This window comes from Tachypleus tridentatus, chromosome 13 (genome assembly GCF_004210375.1).
Source record: "Tachypleus tridentatus isolate NWPU-2018 chromosome 13, ASM421037v1, whole genome shotgun sequence".
Lineage (NCBI taxonomy): Eukaryota > Metazoa > Arthropoda > Merostomata > Xiphosura > Limulidae > Tachypleus > Tachypleus tridentatus.
The window spans coordinates 210,479,551-210,496,142 of NC_134837.1; the positions used below are offsets into that span (position 1 = coordinate 210,479,551).

At 32.5% G+C, this 16,592-nt stretch overlaps 1 protein-coding gene across 2 annotated transcripts in view; it reads left to right on the forward strand.

Moving 5' to 3' along the window:
- The window catches only part of LOC143240075 (NACHT domain- and WD repeat-containing protein 1-like), a 29,506-nt gene extending 14,065 nt beyond the window's left edge, over positions 1-15,441 (forward strand). For both annotated transcript variants that reach the window (XM_076481922.1, XM_076481923.1), the window contains exons 2-14: positions 458-650; positions 3,245-3,458; positions 3,893-4,061; positions 4,395-4,594; positions 5,188-5,503; positions 5,714-6,091; positions 6,377-6,717; positions 7,179-7,382; positions 7,620-9,175; positions 10,162-10,357; positions 11,521-11,705; positions 12,396-12,520; positions 12,914-15,441. In XM_076481922.1, the coding sequence (XP_076338037.1) occupies positions 589-650; positions 3,245-3,458; positions 3,893-4,061; positions 4,395-4,594; positions 5,188-5,503; positions 5,714-6,091; positions 6,377-6,717; positions 7,179-7,382; positions 7,620-9,175; positions 10,162-10,357; positions 11,521-11,705; positions 12,396-12,520; positions 12,914-13,128 (4,161 nt within the window). In that variant the 5' untranslated portion in view covers positions 458-588 and the 3' untranslated portion in view covers positions 13,129-15,441. The remainder of the gene's footprint in view (positions 1-457; positions 651-3,244; positions 3,459-3,892; positions 4,062-4,394; positions 4,595-5,187; positions 5,504-5,713; positions 6,092-6,376; positions 6,718-7,178; positions 7,383-7,619; positions 9,176-10,161; positions 10,358-11,520; positions 11,706-12,395; positions 12,521-12,913) is intronic.
- The last annotated feature ends 1,151 nt before the right edge of the window (positions 15,442-16,592 follow it).

Genomic DNA, 16,592 nt, shown 5'->3' on the forward strand with positions numbered 1-16,592 from the left:
CAACTTAAGATGGATTGCAAAGAATTATCTCAAGCTAGATATAAAATTAGGAAAATGTCTATTTTTAATGAACCCAATTGAAAATGAAACTTGTATTGTACTAGAAAACCCCCTTTTTTTTTTTTTTTTTATAGGAGCTAATTAACTGTTCAAACTCTTAGTTTACCTCTAATCTACAAGGTGGAGCTGTATTTAAAGTATTAATCCAATAGGCTTTTATATATCAACATTTTACTTTTGAAATCTTTGTGTGTGTGTGTGTGTGTGTGTGAGAGAGAGAGAGAATCGCATCATTACTATAATTAGAGGTAATTGAAACTATTGGCAAGGAGTTTGATTTTAGGCTTTAATAGAACATCTGTAGTCATTAATGTTTTATCTCGTTTGGATCTGGCCTCTATTTTGTTTTTTTTTATACGTGGAAAAATGTTTACTAAACTTTTTTAATCTCTTGCAGGTGTTTTAAACTACAGAAGCTGAAGTTTGAGGAATGCCATTACGTGCTAGATTAAACAGACTTGAAAAAGGGGTGAAGAAATTGTAGGTATTAAGTTTTTGTGCGAAACCTTTGCTGGTTATCTTAGCAACATGGGGAACAGTTGTTCCACAGGACAAAAGAAGAAAGGAAGGAGGAGTGAAACGAAAGGAAGGTGTGTAACCTGGTAAATCTTTAGGGGACATTTCGTCCATCTGGAGAAGATGGATGATTATGAAATTGTGTATTTTAACATTTCACCTGAATATAAGCATTACTCCGTTGTTAACTTAGTTCTGCAGGAAAAGTTTCATGCCACCACCCCCTTTCTTTCACTCAACACAGACAGTAAGAAAACTGCTGCTGGTGTATATATGAATAATAATATACCGTTGAAATAAAACTGCCTCCAGCCACTTTGCGACAACTTTAAGAACTAAGCTTTTTAGCCTAAATTTTCTTATCGTCTATTACTGATTTCCTTAAATGCAGTGGACTTGTTTCTGGGGTGAAATTGTATCCGCTATACAGATAATTTAGCGTCTGAGTTAAGTAGTAAAAATATAAATACATCTTGGGTGTTGCGGGATCCAGGTGAAGTAAATATTTATACGTCTTGTACCTGATTAAATACTTTCTTTCTGTCGTATAAGATTAATTAGTTTTCAAGAAGCAATAAGATATTAAAATTTTTAAAAAGTGGGGTTTATTTTGGTTTTTATGTCGCATATCAGTTAAATATTTCTATTAAAATCTTTAATTCAACAACCAGTAACTTTTCCTATATCGGAGTTAATAGTTGTTCAACTTTTGTCCACGAAAGATTTTACACTTTTAATCATTGTTAAAAGCTCTTAACGAGCACTTTTTTGTAACAGATAACGCGATGCTTGGAAGTGTGTTTTATTAGTTTTTATTACCTGGAATCGTTCTTGCATACCTTTTTTTTATTATTATTATTCAGTTTTTTTTTTTTAATTCCTTGTTTGCTCGCCTCAGTCATAGCGTCAAGCCTACTGCAATATTCCAATAGCTATACTTCAATGCTTACACTATCCTAACTTAATTCTCAATATAATTCGCACTTCCTACATTGTCCTTAATAATTTATCGGGGCTCTATTACCAAAATATGTAACTTAGGAAACGGTCATATGCAAAAGTACAATGTGCTTCGATATTTAGCTGATATTTTCGCTTAATCGGAGGCAGATATCCTGAAAAATTAAACGCACAAGCAATTCATTACATATGGACCTAACGTCTAAGTTATTACACACAGTAGTATTCTTGTTGTTAATGTTCATTACAGTTTGAGATACTTAAAATTATTCTGGAAACCTATATTGTTACCCGTAATTAATGCTTCACATTTTCACCAGTTTTTCCACAAAAGAGGAAGTTTCATGTAGACTTTGTCGGCGATAAGAAAAACATCTAACACATTAGTTTTATAAAATAATTTAACCTGTCTTCTCGCCCTGAAAATTAAGAACTCTCAAAACTAATGGCAGTTGTGTTTACACCAAGCAAGTCTTTACTGCTTCCAACTAACTACGAGGTTAAATTTAGCTTTGGTTTTGAGTCCATCAGTTTCCTAAAACAAATAAAACGTTCAAGTTGTTACAAATAGTAAAATTATCCTTTAATAAAACCAAAGGTTAATGTGATAAAGACTCCAGACTTAAAATATGGATCACTTATTTAGAATATACTACCTTTTTACTTTCAGGCGTAAGAAAAATTTCTATCCAATACGCCAGAACGTCTACTAACGGAAGCGTCGATAAATATATTCTTTTACATCTTTTAGCCTTCCGTTTCCCGTGTCCACACTGAAATCTTAATACTTTCAACGGTAGAAAACAAAACTGGTTTGTTTACTCGTGTGAACACATTTCAGATATGTTTTGTTTTAGCGAAGAAAATTTCCAAAAGTACGTGCTCACTTTGTCTATTTTTGGGAAAACGCAATACAACTAACTGTAAATTTTATTTTAATGAAACTTGGAGTAGTTAAGGAAAAAATAACAGACTTCTATTTGGTGACTGAAGTGTATCGTTCAGTAACTTGAAATGGTTAATAGTTTAAACCTTTGCACCACTTGTATAGAATTACTGTTTCTTGGGTCCAACTCCAATCTCATTAATTAAAATAACTTTTTGACGTTAGAGGCAAGCATAACAGCTATAGTATAGCCCTTATTGTGCACCTCCTTAGCCCTTCTGCCATTGTTACAAGTTGAAGCACTACTTAAAATTATATTTTCACAATTGTTCCTACATCATGTGGTTCAAAAAATGTTATTGCGTGGTGGTTAAGGCATAGGACTTCAAATATGAAGGTCGAAAGTTTAAATCCTATCCATAAATTGACACTATGGACTTTTCAGCTGTGGGAACTTTATAGTGTAAAGGTCACACCCACTATTGTCTGACAGACGTAGCCAAAGAGTTCATAATGAATGAATGGGGTTTAACTAGCCATCTTTCTGATGGTCTATCACTTAAGAATGGCTAGCATACATTTGCTATGTTTCAGATTTTATACAAAACTAAATGTAACGTTACTTTTTAATTTAAATACATATAATATGAAAAGGTTGTTTTATGAGGTATATTTATTACTGCCAAAGTTTATAATTTTCGTTAATGTAAGTGTTACTGAGCCATGTACTCTGGACATTAGAACCTTTGTTGGAGTGACTTGCATTCTTTACTACCATATCAAACTTTCAATGATCCAATAAAAACAAATTCTATTTCCCAGTTCACCACTCGATAATGAGCATCGAAGTTCAGTAGAAAGTCTGCCTTATGGAAGAAGTTCACCAACAACTACAAGAGGCAAGGATTCTGGGTTTGCTACCAGTGAAACAACCACTCTTCCTTCTGGTTATGATAAAAGTCAACCTCAACTTGGAATATTTGAAATGTCTTCTCAAGACACAGGGACTCCAAAGTCCCCATCAACTTCAATTGCAGTAAGTTCAATGAATGCTCTTTTTATTGTACTATAGGCTTTTAGCAATCTACACTTGTACAGGTGAATTTGTTTGTATTGGGTCTAATGTACATAAAATTCTTGCATAAAATTTTTTTTTTTTTTTTTAGGACATAAAGGATATTTTGACTTAAAGCAAAATGCTGTATTCTAATTAAATTTGTTGTGGCATATTTATCTAATTTTTTAATCCCATGGCATAAAGTAATATGGATAAGCCTTTAGTTTGAGACCCTGCTGTTCTCAATGGATGTGTATCTTGAATTATGGTAGTTGATGGTATACTAATCTGTTTGCCTGAAGTATATAAATATTAGCTCGGCTGTTATCGGCAGTTAAGAAATTTTAGTCTATCTTAAGTTTTACTATATATTGTATGAACTAATAAAAGGTGGAATTATAAAATTCCATTAGGTCTCGACAACAGTAGAAACGTCCCGGACAGGGCATGATACCATTGCCTTCTCTCACTTGCAGCAGTTTCCAGCAGTAGTACAATCTCTGTTGTTAGGAAGATTTGAAGAACCTCTTCCTCCATGTCCTGTTAAACAGATTTTTCTGTATGTTATTGCTGACTTCTGGGGTAAGTTCTGTAATTTTTAAATTCCTTATGTTGTACTAAACTCTTACTTCTACCATTTAGTTTACTTGCAAACAATACTTCCATATTACTTGTTATAGGGTGATCAGATCAGCAAGTGAAACTTAAGCCCTATAATCTGCAACATTTGAATTTTCAAGAAGTCCTAAATAATTTTAAAGTGATTTGGATATGGGAAAAGAGGTGTGACTGTGTGATTGTTTTTCTGGATTTCTTTATATAAGCTAAACCACCACTGTTACTGACTTTGAATGGAGGTGTCATTATTTATGTATGTCACAATTCTTAATGCTTTTTTCCCTATCTCTTGCACAGATGCTCAGGTAGAAAGATCTGCCTTTATGGAAAAAGTTTATCCCAATTTGAGGTTAAAATGTGCTGAAAAAGGATATGAACTCAATGTTGTCGACTTGCACTGGAGTTTTACTGGTGATTGTCTGGATGATCACAGTTTCAAAGAACTTTGTCTTGATACCATTAGGGACATAAAAGGAAGAGGACACTTAATTACACTGGTATAATGTATTTTAAATTATTTGGAATGAATGCACCTTGGATGTTTTGGATTACTTGTTAAAGTACCATATTTTATTGTTCTGAGAATAAAGGAAACTTTTACTTGATATTGACTTCCTAAGTGTGCTATTACACTGTAGTATATTATGAAGTGTAAGGTATATAGCATTTTTGCTATAAAAATGCAAAAACTTGGAATAAATCACTGTACACAAACCTGTACTTTGAAAACCAAAATGTATTCGTTTAAGAGGAAAAAAACTCTTAATAGTGGGTAGAGGGGTTGTTTAGCAAGTACACTTTGCCTGAATATCTTAAGCTTTAAATTTGAGTCTTATTTATTAATAACTCTTCTGTGTGTGTGTGTGTGTGTGTAACCTTTAATTTGTTAGGAGATGGGTCATTTAATTCTGAATACGTTGTATAAAATGCAGCCTTAATTGAAGCAGACATGTCAGTTGTAATTCTCTACTTTTATATTTTGATTTGTAGAAACTTTTATTCTCTTAATTTATTCCTTTCAAAGTCTACACCAATACTTAATACAAATATTTAATGTTTTCATCTCAATTTCTTTTCTCCCTCTCCACAGGTCTTCCTTGATGATGTACTAGATAGCCCTTTGTTACCAAAAGAAATTACAGCCACTGATTTCAGATCAGTTGTTGGGAAATTGGACTCTTTGGAGAAGAAAGAACTCTTTGAAAAATGGTATTTTCTTGATGAAAATGCAAATCCACCATCTTACATCCTTAGACTAGTCAGCAAACATTTGCCTGGTATACTTAAAGAATCGTTGGATGCTAAATTAGAGGCTATTGATCAATGGAGAAGAGAAACAAGAGAGATGTTAGAAAGCTTAAACATGACTTTAGGAGAAAAGGAAAAATCCAAATATTTATCAACAGGTTTGATATTGTTGTATGAATTGGACAGTAAGATTATAAAAAAATAATTCTTAACTTGAAATTGAACTTCATTTTTTGTATGTGTGTGAATCTAACATTAAACATAACAAAACTACTTTGAATGTCTGGACATTAGTGTTTTAAAGTATCTTATTTTTCAATAAATTCAAAATGTATTTTTTTTTTTCTCATTTTGCTATTTTATCATAGTTCTGGAAGATGAATTAAGAACAACCATTTTTGACTCTATAAACAAGTACTGTTTATGGGTTCAGCGAAGATATACCCACCACTCCAAGACGGAGGATTCCAAAGAAGATGACAAAAATCATCACAGTGTTAGCCTTAAAGAAACTGCAGCTTTAAAGCTGAACTCTCTGAAACGACGTCTGAATGAACTTCTTCCAGCATCACTGAAGTTGATATTTCGTGTTAAATGGCACGATGGTACCATCAATCCAGATGTGGTACCAGAACACGAAGAATACTTGAATGAGTTGTGCAAAATTGTGAAGACAGAGCTTAGCATAATGATTCTTAGAGTATGTGATGAAGACTTGAAGGAAGAGTCTCGTCACTCGTACAGAGGTATGTTTGTTCCTTCAACTACTGATTCATACTTTAATCATACTCTCATCTCGGTTAATATTAGTGACACAACTTGCATTTCATGTTGACGTAACAATGTGAATTTTATTTAGCACCCTTATTCTTTAACATTATCTTTTGGACTCGCTTGTTCAATACAACACTTTCAATATTTATCATACAAAATTATGAAAAGATACAATATTTTCTTGTTTTTATGTGAATTTCATTAGAGAACACTATGGAAGCTTCAATTTGCACAATTTCTCTTTCATTCTTCAATAGGTATAGAAAATCAACTGTATACTGAACTTGTACAGCAGGCAGCAAGTTGTAAAACCATTCTCACTTCGTTTACTGGCCGGCAAGAGTTGTTGACAAAATTACAGGAGTATGTTACTTCAGATACTTCTCACCCTATCATTATCCATGGACCCCGTGGATGTGGTAAAACTGCCTTAATAGCTCAGGCTTCACAACTGTGCTCAGACTGGTTACCAGTTGCTCCTGTTATTATACGTTTTGTAGGTACAACTTCAGAATCAAAAACTCTTGAGCAAATATTGCGAAGCATATGTGAACAAGGATGTGCTCTCTTTTGTGAACATCCATCCTTAGCATGTAAGGTAAGTTAACAGCTCTTGACTTGCTTATTTGGTAATTTACGTCTAAGATTTAGTGCAGCTACTTAGATTTGATACTGATATATTACTATTTCCTTGTAGTGGTGAAAATTGTTAACTTAACAAACAAGTATTCTATAGGTGTTTTAAAATTCTGAAATTTTATGAATATTTTTCTCTGCAAATGATATGAGGATAAATCTTTTAATATTGATGCAAGTGACCCCAACCCACCCAAAAACAAACTTCTAAAATAGAAGAAAAAAATTAGTTTTAAATGTCTTGTACTTTTATTACAAGCTCTATTATTTCTATATAGTGCTTTTCTTTGGGTTGATGGGTAATTTTGAAGACTTTTGAAAAATTTAACTTTTTATTTTGAAACATTTTTAATTTTTCAAATAATTAAATGTATAATGTATTCAAATTAACAAAAACAAACTACAATCTTCAAATTTGAACAGAGTGCCTGGGAACCACAAGAGGTTTTAGAGATTATTATGGACAAAGTAACTTCACAACATCCTTTGATAATCTTCATAGATGGGTTAGACCAGGTAGCTTCATTTAGCAGTAGAGACCTAAAGTGGCTGCCAGTTGAATTACCAAAACATGTGAAGTTGATAATTAGTGTCCAGGATGAAACTTTAGAATATAAGGAGCTAAAAGTAAGTGATTTGATATATCAATATTTAAGGTACAAGTGAATTATAAGCATAGATTTGCTTGAAGAAATATTTTTTTTTCATAATATTGTGCTTCTTGTGAAAATGAACTCCGTTATGTTTTTAATCTTAAGTGTTTGTAAATTTTTTATATGTAGCTTATGGAATAGTTTCTTCCCCTTCCCTGACATTTTGCATATTTCTTTAAAATATATTTATAGAAAATGATGTTCTTTTCAGAATAACATGTTGAGACAGACAGAAAAAATCTTCATGTTTCTTCCTGGATTTTCGCAAGAAGAGAACATCTCTCTTGTGGAAGAGATATTGCAGAGAAAAGATAGAAAGATAACGGAGATTCAGCACCAGTTCCTTCAACAGTGCTTAGACAAGTGTAACTTGCCCATATCTGCTGAGCTCCTGGCTTGCCAAAGTTCAGAGTGGACAAGTAGTCAAGGTACTGATGACTTGGTAATCAAATGGATGCCTGAAGATCTGTTTATGGATTCTGTAACTGAATTGGAAAAGTACTTAAGTGGGGCCACTATAGGTTTTATAATTGGATTGTTAGTAATGGCAAAACATGGACTTTCTGATCCTGAAGTATTGGACATTATAACATGTGAAAAACCTTTGTTAGAACCCTTGTTACATACCCTGGGTGCTTCAACTCCTAGATATTTTCCTACTTTACTTTGGTATCAAATTAAAAGAAAACTATTTTTGTTTTTAAATACATCCATAGTGGGTAGTAAGTGTTTAATTTCTTGCAAAAATTCATACAGGTGCTTGTGTGAAGAATACTACCATCGTATGGGTGTGACCACCACCTCCATTAGTGTTGCATTATCTAATTACTTCCAAGGAATATTTCAAAAGGTTCAGGAAGAAGTTGACTCCAGTAAGGAAATGCCTTTGGAGAATGTGAGTAACTTGTTATTAGATCAGCCTCTCTTTTATAACTCTTATCCAAATCGTAGAAAACTGGATGAGTTGCCTTTCCACTATTTGCAACATCTAGAAGACAGCTGGGTTAAAGAGAACTTTTTTTTCAATACAAAATGGTTGCACAGCAAGTTGCAAGCATCTGATCCTTACCAGGTCCTAGAAGACATTGCTATCTATCAGTCTAGAGTTCCATCTGATTCTGATGTACTTCTCCTACAAAAAGTCATTCAACTTTCCAGTTATGCTCTTAGGTATGATGGAATGCAGTTTTTGTCCCAAGTTTATGGCAGATTATTTCGATTTATGACTTCAAGTGATGCTTCAAAATTTCCTTGTGTTGGAACTTTATTTCATACTGCTTCTTACCCCCCAGTTCCTAGTCTCCTTCCTCTGATGCCTTGTCTTTATGAACCAAATCTATCTGAAGAACATTATATACAAGAAATAAGTGATGTAAATATTGAAAGTTCTTTTAGTGGTTTTCATTGGTTGAAGAATGACCAAACTCGTGTGATCTCGTTTTCCACCAAGACTGGAGAAATAATCATCTGGAATATTTATGAAGACACTCCTGTCAGAACAATCAAAGGTTTAACACAGCCTAAGAATATCAAGATGCTTGATTCAAGTCGTGCTTTAGTTCTGTGTAATCGAGAACTCAAAGTTTATGATCTAAATGAGGGGAAACTTGTGGTAAAGTTAAAAGGTCTAATGAACCAAAAGATGCCATACTTTGGCCTCCATAGTGCAAAATATGCTGTAACACTATCAAGGAACCGAATGTATGTTAATATGATGAACTTGGAAACTGGAGACTTGGATACCACCTTTAAAGTTGGTGAGGACAGGTAATGTTGTACTAATTATTGATAGTATGATATTGTACTAACATTAAAAGTTTGACTTGATGAAAGTAATGTTTTTATAAAGTAAACTATCTCTTTCTGATAGTATTGTTTCTTTTTGTACCATCTTGCTAGTTAAGTTCTTTTTACTGATTCTCTTATTGTTTTAGATAAAGCTAAACTTAACATTTTAACAAGTTACTTGCTTCTCCCTACATCTTCCAGTACTGATGTAATGATTATTTTGTCCATAGTGTGAGCTGGACTGATGAACATTGGAAGGGAGTAACTAAATGTTTTTGTGTATGATGTAGAATTAAGTTTTACCTTTTTTTATACCTACAAAAATGCATACATAAGCATCCTCTTCACAAATGGTTGACAAATTATAAAACTGACCTGAAAATCTGGGACAACTTAGCTTCTCTGTATTCCATATGGCATTTTTCTACTTGACTAACTTTAAACTTAATGCACTTAGTGTAAAACTATTGGCCTACAACCTTTATTTGTTGGGTGAAATTATCTTATCAGTAGAAACTGTCCAAAGTAACTTAAAATACAATATTAAGTGAAGTAAATTTAACATTTTAAGCTACATAAGTTAACTTTTAAAGAATCTTGCACAACTTGGTCTAAGTGTAATTGTTTTGTTCTGCTATCTGGATGAAAAAAGTTTGAATTTAATTTTTTTTTATATTTTAAAGATGAGAAATAAGTAGCAGCTTATCTTTTATGCATTTTTAGTAGACTGGCTGGTTTTACAACCCCTTTTTACAAGAGTAGATGAAATGGTAAACTTAATTTCTTGTGGACCCACTTGATCAAGATATTGGATTTGTTTCTCTTGGTCTTACACTTATGTATAACAAGAAGATGAGTTAACAAAAGAATACTGTCCACAAATTAACTAGTTTTTTTTTTTTTTTTTTTGTTACTAGAACTGCAGGCTTGTCTAAAGATGTTAACAAAATTACTTTTGTTTTAAGGTTCTTAAACAGCTTATTAGTGAGTTCCAATGGAAACCTTTGTGTATGTGGAGATGAAACTCAACCATTTCCACTTTTGGTGTGGGATTTAACAAACAGAAAGCTATTACATGATCTACGGATACCACGCCATGAGTTTTTTACCCGTTTGTTGGCCATCACCAGTGATGGACGTTACGTGGCATGTGTTTGCAGGGTGAGTTGCTGACTTCTTACACAACTTCTATTATTAATGTATAGTGGGCCACTTGTGTACTTGAATGTTTGTTTGTACAGTAATTTGTTTCACACCAGATCTTCTTAGGCTGGCTGGGTTAAACAGATAATAAATTAGAAATAACTGTTTTGAAGAGAAACTCTCATTGGGAATTGCAATGACACACACACACACACACACACACACACACACACACACACACACACACACACACACACACACACACACAGAGGATAGGCTGTTATGTGATGTTGTTGAACATGCTAACAATACAAATGTCCCTTTATTATAAAAAATGAACCTCATGTTGCAACTAACAGTTTTCAAGATTTTATAATACTGGCTGCACTTTCATCTTGCAAGAGGTTGTGGGTTGCTACATACTCTTGTTTTAACATGAGTCTTCAATTTACTTTCCAACCTCCTAATTGCAGCTGTTGAGGATGTGTGGAACTTGTTTAACTATTATTAGTGAAGCTGAAGTTAATAGTGAACATTAAGGAATTTCAGATGGACCATTAAGGTAGATAAAATACTAAACTATATTGACCAAGAAATTGTACTATACAACACTTGGAAATAATCGGTATGGACACTTAATAGTACTAAATCTTTTGAAATGCAGTTTTATAAACCATCTTACTTCTACAACATTCTCTATTAGATGTTTTAATGTACAAGTTTTAAAATTAACATCATGCTAGGATTTGCAAAACCACACCAGTATTGAGTTAACTTTTTTTTTTTTCATTGTACTGAATTTGTTACTGTTGCTTCACTATATTGTAGTAGGGAAACTAACCTGAAATAGCTTAGCTAAGACAGTAAGTCTGCTTATATTAAAAACTGGACTTTGATGTCAGTGGTATGTACTACATGTAACTTTGGTTAACAACTTTTGGCCAACAATAGCCTCCCCATATTTTCCATGCTTCTGACTTATTGGGGTAACACTACCCCCGTTTTTTTTTGTTTTTTTTTTAAGTTTCAGTATTTCAACCCATGGATAAACTAATAAATAATTGTAGATTAAGAGGAGTATGAAATTATTAACATTTCTTAAATCTATTTTAATTCCTTTTGAAGTGACATGTTTAGTGTACAATGCTTGTGATCTTGTACTGAATCTCTCTCTAATGTAGGAGTTGAATGATAGTGGTCCAAGCTTCATTGTGGTGTACGATCTTGAAAGTGGAACTTTATTTAAGAAATTGAAGCCTGAACATCACACCTGTAGTATTACAATATCTTCACCAGGAGGATGTGTTGTTAATGGCCTAGAAAACACCTGGATCGTGGTATGGGATTTGGCCAGTGGAGGACGCAGGTAACTTGCACGAGGGGTTGTTAAATGATGCTTGTGGACATTAAGGGGGGGGGTATATCTGGCTAGTATGTTGGACATTACATTGGTAGCTACAAAGCATTCATTATTCCACTACACCCCACTTTAACATATGGAGGGGGGGCATTGTTACATTCAATGCTGCTACTTTTATATCCTTACAAATCTATATTAACATATCTGTAATTGACTCTTAGCCATCTGTAATTATAATACATAACTGTGCTTTAATTAGCAACAATTAAGTCTTTAATTTTGGTGGAAAGACCTTGTGAGTGAATGTACAGGACTGCTATTGCTTAGAACTGTATACAATATTAGAACATTACTGTACTCTCACTGACCTATTTTAAAGTGTTTGGCAGTTTCATTTTCCTTATTACTAACTTTTTATAAAATTTGCTTAGTAAGTTACTCTTAAAAGGGAATTATTTCAAAGCCAGAATGACTTTCCAATATAGGATATTTTACAAAGTAAATCTCAAGTTGAGACCATCTTAGCTTGGTCAAACATTTTTCTTTTGCATTAATTTGGATAAGATATTTCTGGGTTAGCTTGTTTTCCCATTTACTTTTTTCATTATCAACACTTACATAGTTTTATGTACTTAAACTACAGAACATAACTGAAGGTGTGTTTTTAAAATATTCATCTTCAAAATATCTTGTTAGGTCTACATTGAGAGGTCACAGTGCACCTGCTGATACCCTTAAAATGGATGACACTGGAACACTATGTCTCTCATTTGACTCTAGTGGAAGAGATAAAAGTATCAGAGTTTGGGATGTAGCAAAAAGTAATTATTTCTTTTGTAATTTATGATGTATATATAATCAATATTAATCTTTTAAACTACTTTTACCTCCAGTCATCATATTTTTGTCGTATCTGACTAAAAGCAAAATAGTATAAGGATAAATTGTGGGATTGAGTCAGGTTAGAGAGGTATGAATGTAGACTGACATCTTTTGTCATGATTTATATCATTTTAGTCTCTTAGATAAATAAAGTAACTTAAATATTAGCATGAACTTCCACAAGCTTCAAAGAACATCATTCGTGGCAAAGTTAAGTGTACTATATGTTCATCACAAACTTCAACTGTACTTTTAACTATCTGTAGGTAACTGTTTTTATTTTAACTAGTACATAGTTCCATAATAAGTATTTCACTTTGCCTTCTTTACAGGTCAGTGCCTTGCAGTATTTACGTCCGATCTTGGAATATCGTGTTGCGAGTTCTCTCCTGATGGTGTGGCAGTAGTGATGGGTCTAAAAGGTAAAGGTAAACTAGTAACTCTTCTTCTGTGCCATTGTTGTACAATTGAAGACAAAAAGAAAGAGGTCTTAGAATTTGGAGACCCAAAAAACAAAGGCAAGATATTTGATGTGAGTGAAAAATGAGTAGGTAAAAGACCTTATACATAAATATTTAATAACAATTTAATGCAAATTTTGTCTTACTTGTGCACCCTAGTGGTGGTAAACCCTTTCTACTGGAAGACTTAATTGAAAAGAAATTGTAGCTCTACCTGCAGTTGGCTATCTTGGGATCATTGTCACATATTGGAAGTCTGTTCTTACTACTGGGAGTTAACTAAGAAGTGATGCGTGTGTGGCACTTAAGTGATTAGAAACTACTACTAAAATTAAACCAAATATATTGGATAATATTCGAAATGTTTGTTTAACTTGCCTGATTTTTTTTTCTAGTATTTTTTACATTGCCCTTTTAAATTTTTGAGTTGTAATTTACTTACCTTGTTTTAAGAATTTTTGATCATGATGAAATGTTTTAATAACTATATTTTTCCCATTAACAACAGAATCCTTTTGCTTTTTTTCTAACTTGATTTTTGCTATTGCCAGATTTTTAAACCAGGTGATCAGAATATTAAACATTGTGAATAAACAGCCTTCATGAATAACTACAAATGTAATCTTCTCTTCCTTGCCTCTCTCCATCCTCACACCCCAAAAACAGGGTGAGACTTGATAAACAAATTCAGAAAAGCAGTTATTACCATAAAAAGAAAAAGGCTACAAAACTTTCTTTTTACTTAATTACTAAAATGGACATCCTTACCCATAATTCATTCCAATTGTGGTCAGTTTATAAAACTTGGTCTTGAGTACCAGGATGTTTTTACTAATGATAAAATATATCTGAAAATGTTATAACATACTAAAAGAAACTATTTCCATTACAGTTGAAGACTTCTACTAGTTTTATAGCCCTCAACCAGAGGGTTTAGTGTATTAAAGTATTCCTAACTTTCTTTATCTGGAATTTCTCTTCTCTTAGCTTTCAATAACAAAAATGTGCACTTTAAAATGTCTTTCTTTCTTTATTTTTATAATTAACTATTTGTTCTCTGGTTCTTTTACATAACTTCTTAAGTTTCTAATTGAGGGTGGAGGGGCTGTTTACAACTAATACTTAGTAGTAGTCATTAGCTAAAAACTTAAGAGATTGTGTAAAATGTCTGAATATTTTTGGAACATTTAACTTTCTTTTAGAAATAACATAGTACTAGTTTAATCATTAAAACAAATTTGATTACAAACATAACTTAAGGGTAAAGTGTTATAAATATCCAGCTTTTTGCTATGATGTGAGCTGAAAAACAGACTAAACAAAAACTATTTTCCTAATTGGAAAGTTGTGTAATAACTGACTCGTATTTGAGCCATCATGTATAATAACTAGTACTTTCTCTAATGTATGTTTTGTATAAAATGTTTTGATAGTAATCAACTAACTGTACAGTGTGGCAGTGTAAAAATCAAACATTGTAGGCTAAAACTGCTGCTTTAATAGACTTTGTTTCAACAAATACAAGTAACTTGTTCATCAATTTCCTCTTGAATTAGTTGAAAGAAAGTGATCTCTTTTATAGAATTGTAATATTGCTAGTTTCTGAACAACTTTTTTATTAGTAGTGTTAGAAGCTTGTAAGAGTTTTTATTCAAAGTAACTAATTCTTTATACAAAATGTTTATTAAATATTTTATAACAAAAAAACAAAAAAAAAAAAAAAACTTATTAAGAATGTGAACAGGTTTTAGGCTTTTATAATTACCATAGATATTTGTCAGATGGTTGTAAACACTTACTATAAATTTATCTATACTTATTTACTGAAATTTCTAACACATTGAGTTGTTGGTGTTTTGTAAAGTTAAGTCTGCATAGTTCATAAGGTAGTTTAATAAATAATCATACTTGTGTGTTGTTATATAGTTTAAATCAACAATCCCTAAAATTTAAATGTTAGTGTAACAAGTAACTTGAATATCTTAAATTCATTCACTACATCTCTTACAATATTAAAGAACAAAAAAACTAGCATTCATGTGCTTAATTTTACTTTTGTAAGAGGTAAATTTTTGTTATGCTAAATTTAACTTAACGCTGTCCAACTTATTGAATTTCTAGTTAATACTATTTGTAATCACTCTAACAGGAGGCTATTTGTGCCTGTTAGTGTTTAGTTTTAATAAACAAATATTTATTTTCAACAAGCTAAGTTATTGTAGTATGGGTATTTTGACCAAACATTCCACATATAGATATGTAGTTTTAAAAAGTCATTGTTATCTAAGTTTTCTCTTAACTAAATTATTTTTGTTTTAGAATATAGTCAGTCATTGTTCAACAGCCTTTGTGTAATTCATGGAAACTTCAATAATAAACAATGTGAAAGTAGTGTTTTCCTTGTGGAAGTATGTGTACAATTAAAAATAAAATAAATATCTCATCTGTTTTCCTTTTAAACAATCTATATTGATCCTCTGGATTACCACTTCATCCTCCTAATGTTTGAACATCTTTTTCTAATGACTCCACTGTGCACAAATGTTGTGGTCAACTTGCTTACAAATTACCCCCTTCCTTGTCCATACATTTTCTTTCACTGATGCTTCTGTTGCTCACACCTGCTTACTGCAGCAGCTCGTACAATTAACACAGTTAAGCCCCTTCTAGTCTCTCCTATACTGTTAACCTTCAATATTTGAAAATGATTGCACCAATAATTGAAATATTGTATGCATTGAAAGATGTAAGCTGTTTTATTATATCCTTTAGTCTTATTTATCAACAGTAGCACTAGACTGCTTTCATTTTAAAGGAAAAATGGCTTGTGTCCTTTTCTACTTTTGACACCTAGTAACTTGTATGCACTAGCTATTGCTACCTAAACCTACACATTTTGTAGAAAAACTAAAAATAAAATTGGATTTTTCAAAACCAAGCAGGAATGCTACTGTACCACCTTTCTTCACAAAATGCCTACCTAACTCAACTTCTGCCATTACTTTAACTTTCAGCACCAGGAAGACTGCCATCTGTGATGACAAAAGTGTAATCTCCCCCACCCACTTAATTTCACCAATTCATAAAGTTCTTAGATTCTATTTGCATGTACAGTTTGATTCTCTAATGTACTTCATGTGGAACATAAGTTTTGTTGATAACATTACCAGACAAGGACTCTGTACTAGCTGTCCCTAATTTAGCAGTATAAGACTAGAGCAAAGGCAGTTAGTCATCACTACCACATGCTGTTAATTCTTGGGTTACTCTTTCACCAATAAATAGTGAGACAGGCCCTCACATTATAACTCCCTCTGGCTGAAAGGACAAACATGTTTGTAACAGCATTCGAACCTACAACACTCAGATTACGAGTCGAGTGCCCTAACCACCTGGCGATGCGGGGAGAATTTGTTATATGCGACATTTACTTCAGTAACTGTGTTCTTTTTGAGTATTAGATTTAAAATCGAAGTTAAATATTTGTTTAGTGATGATAAACAAGAATGTTAAGGGTAGCTTTAACATTAATTATGACATGTCAATACCG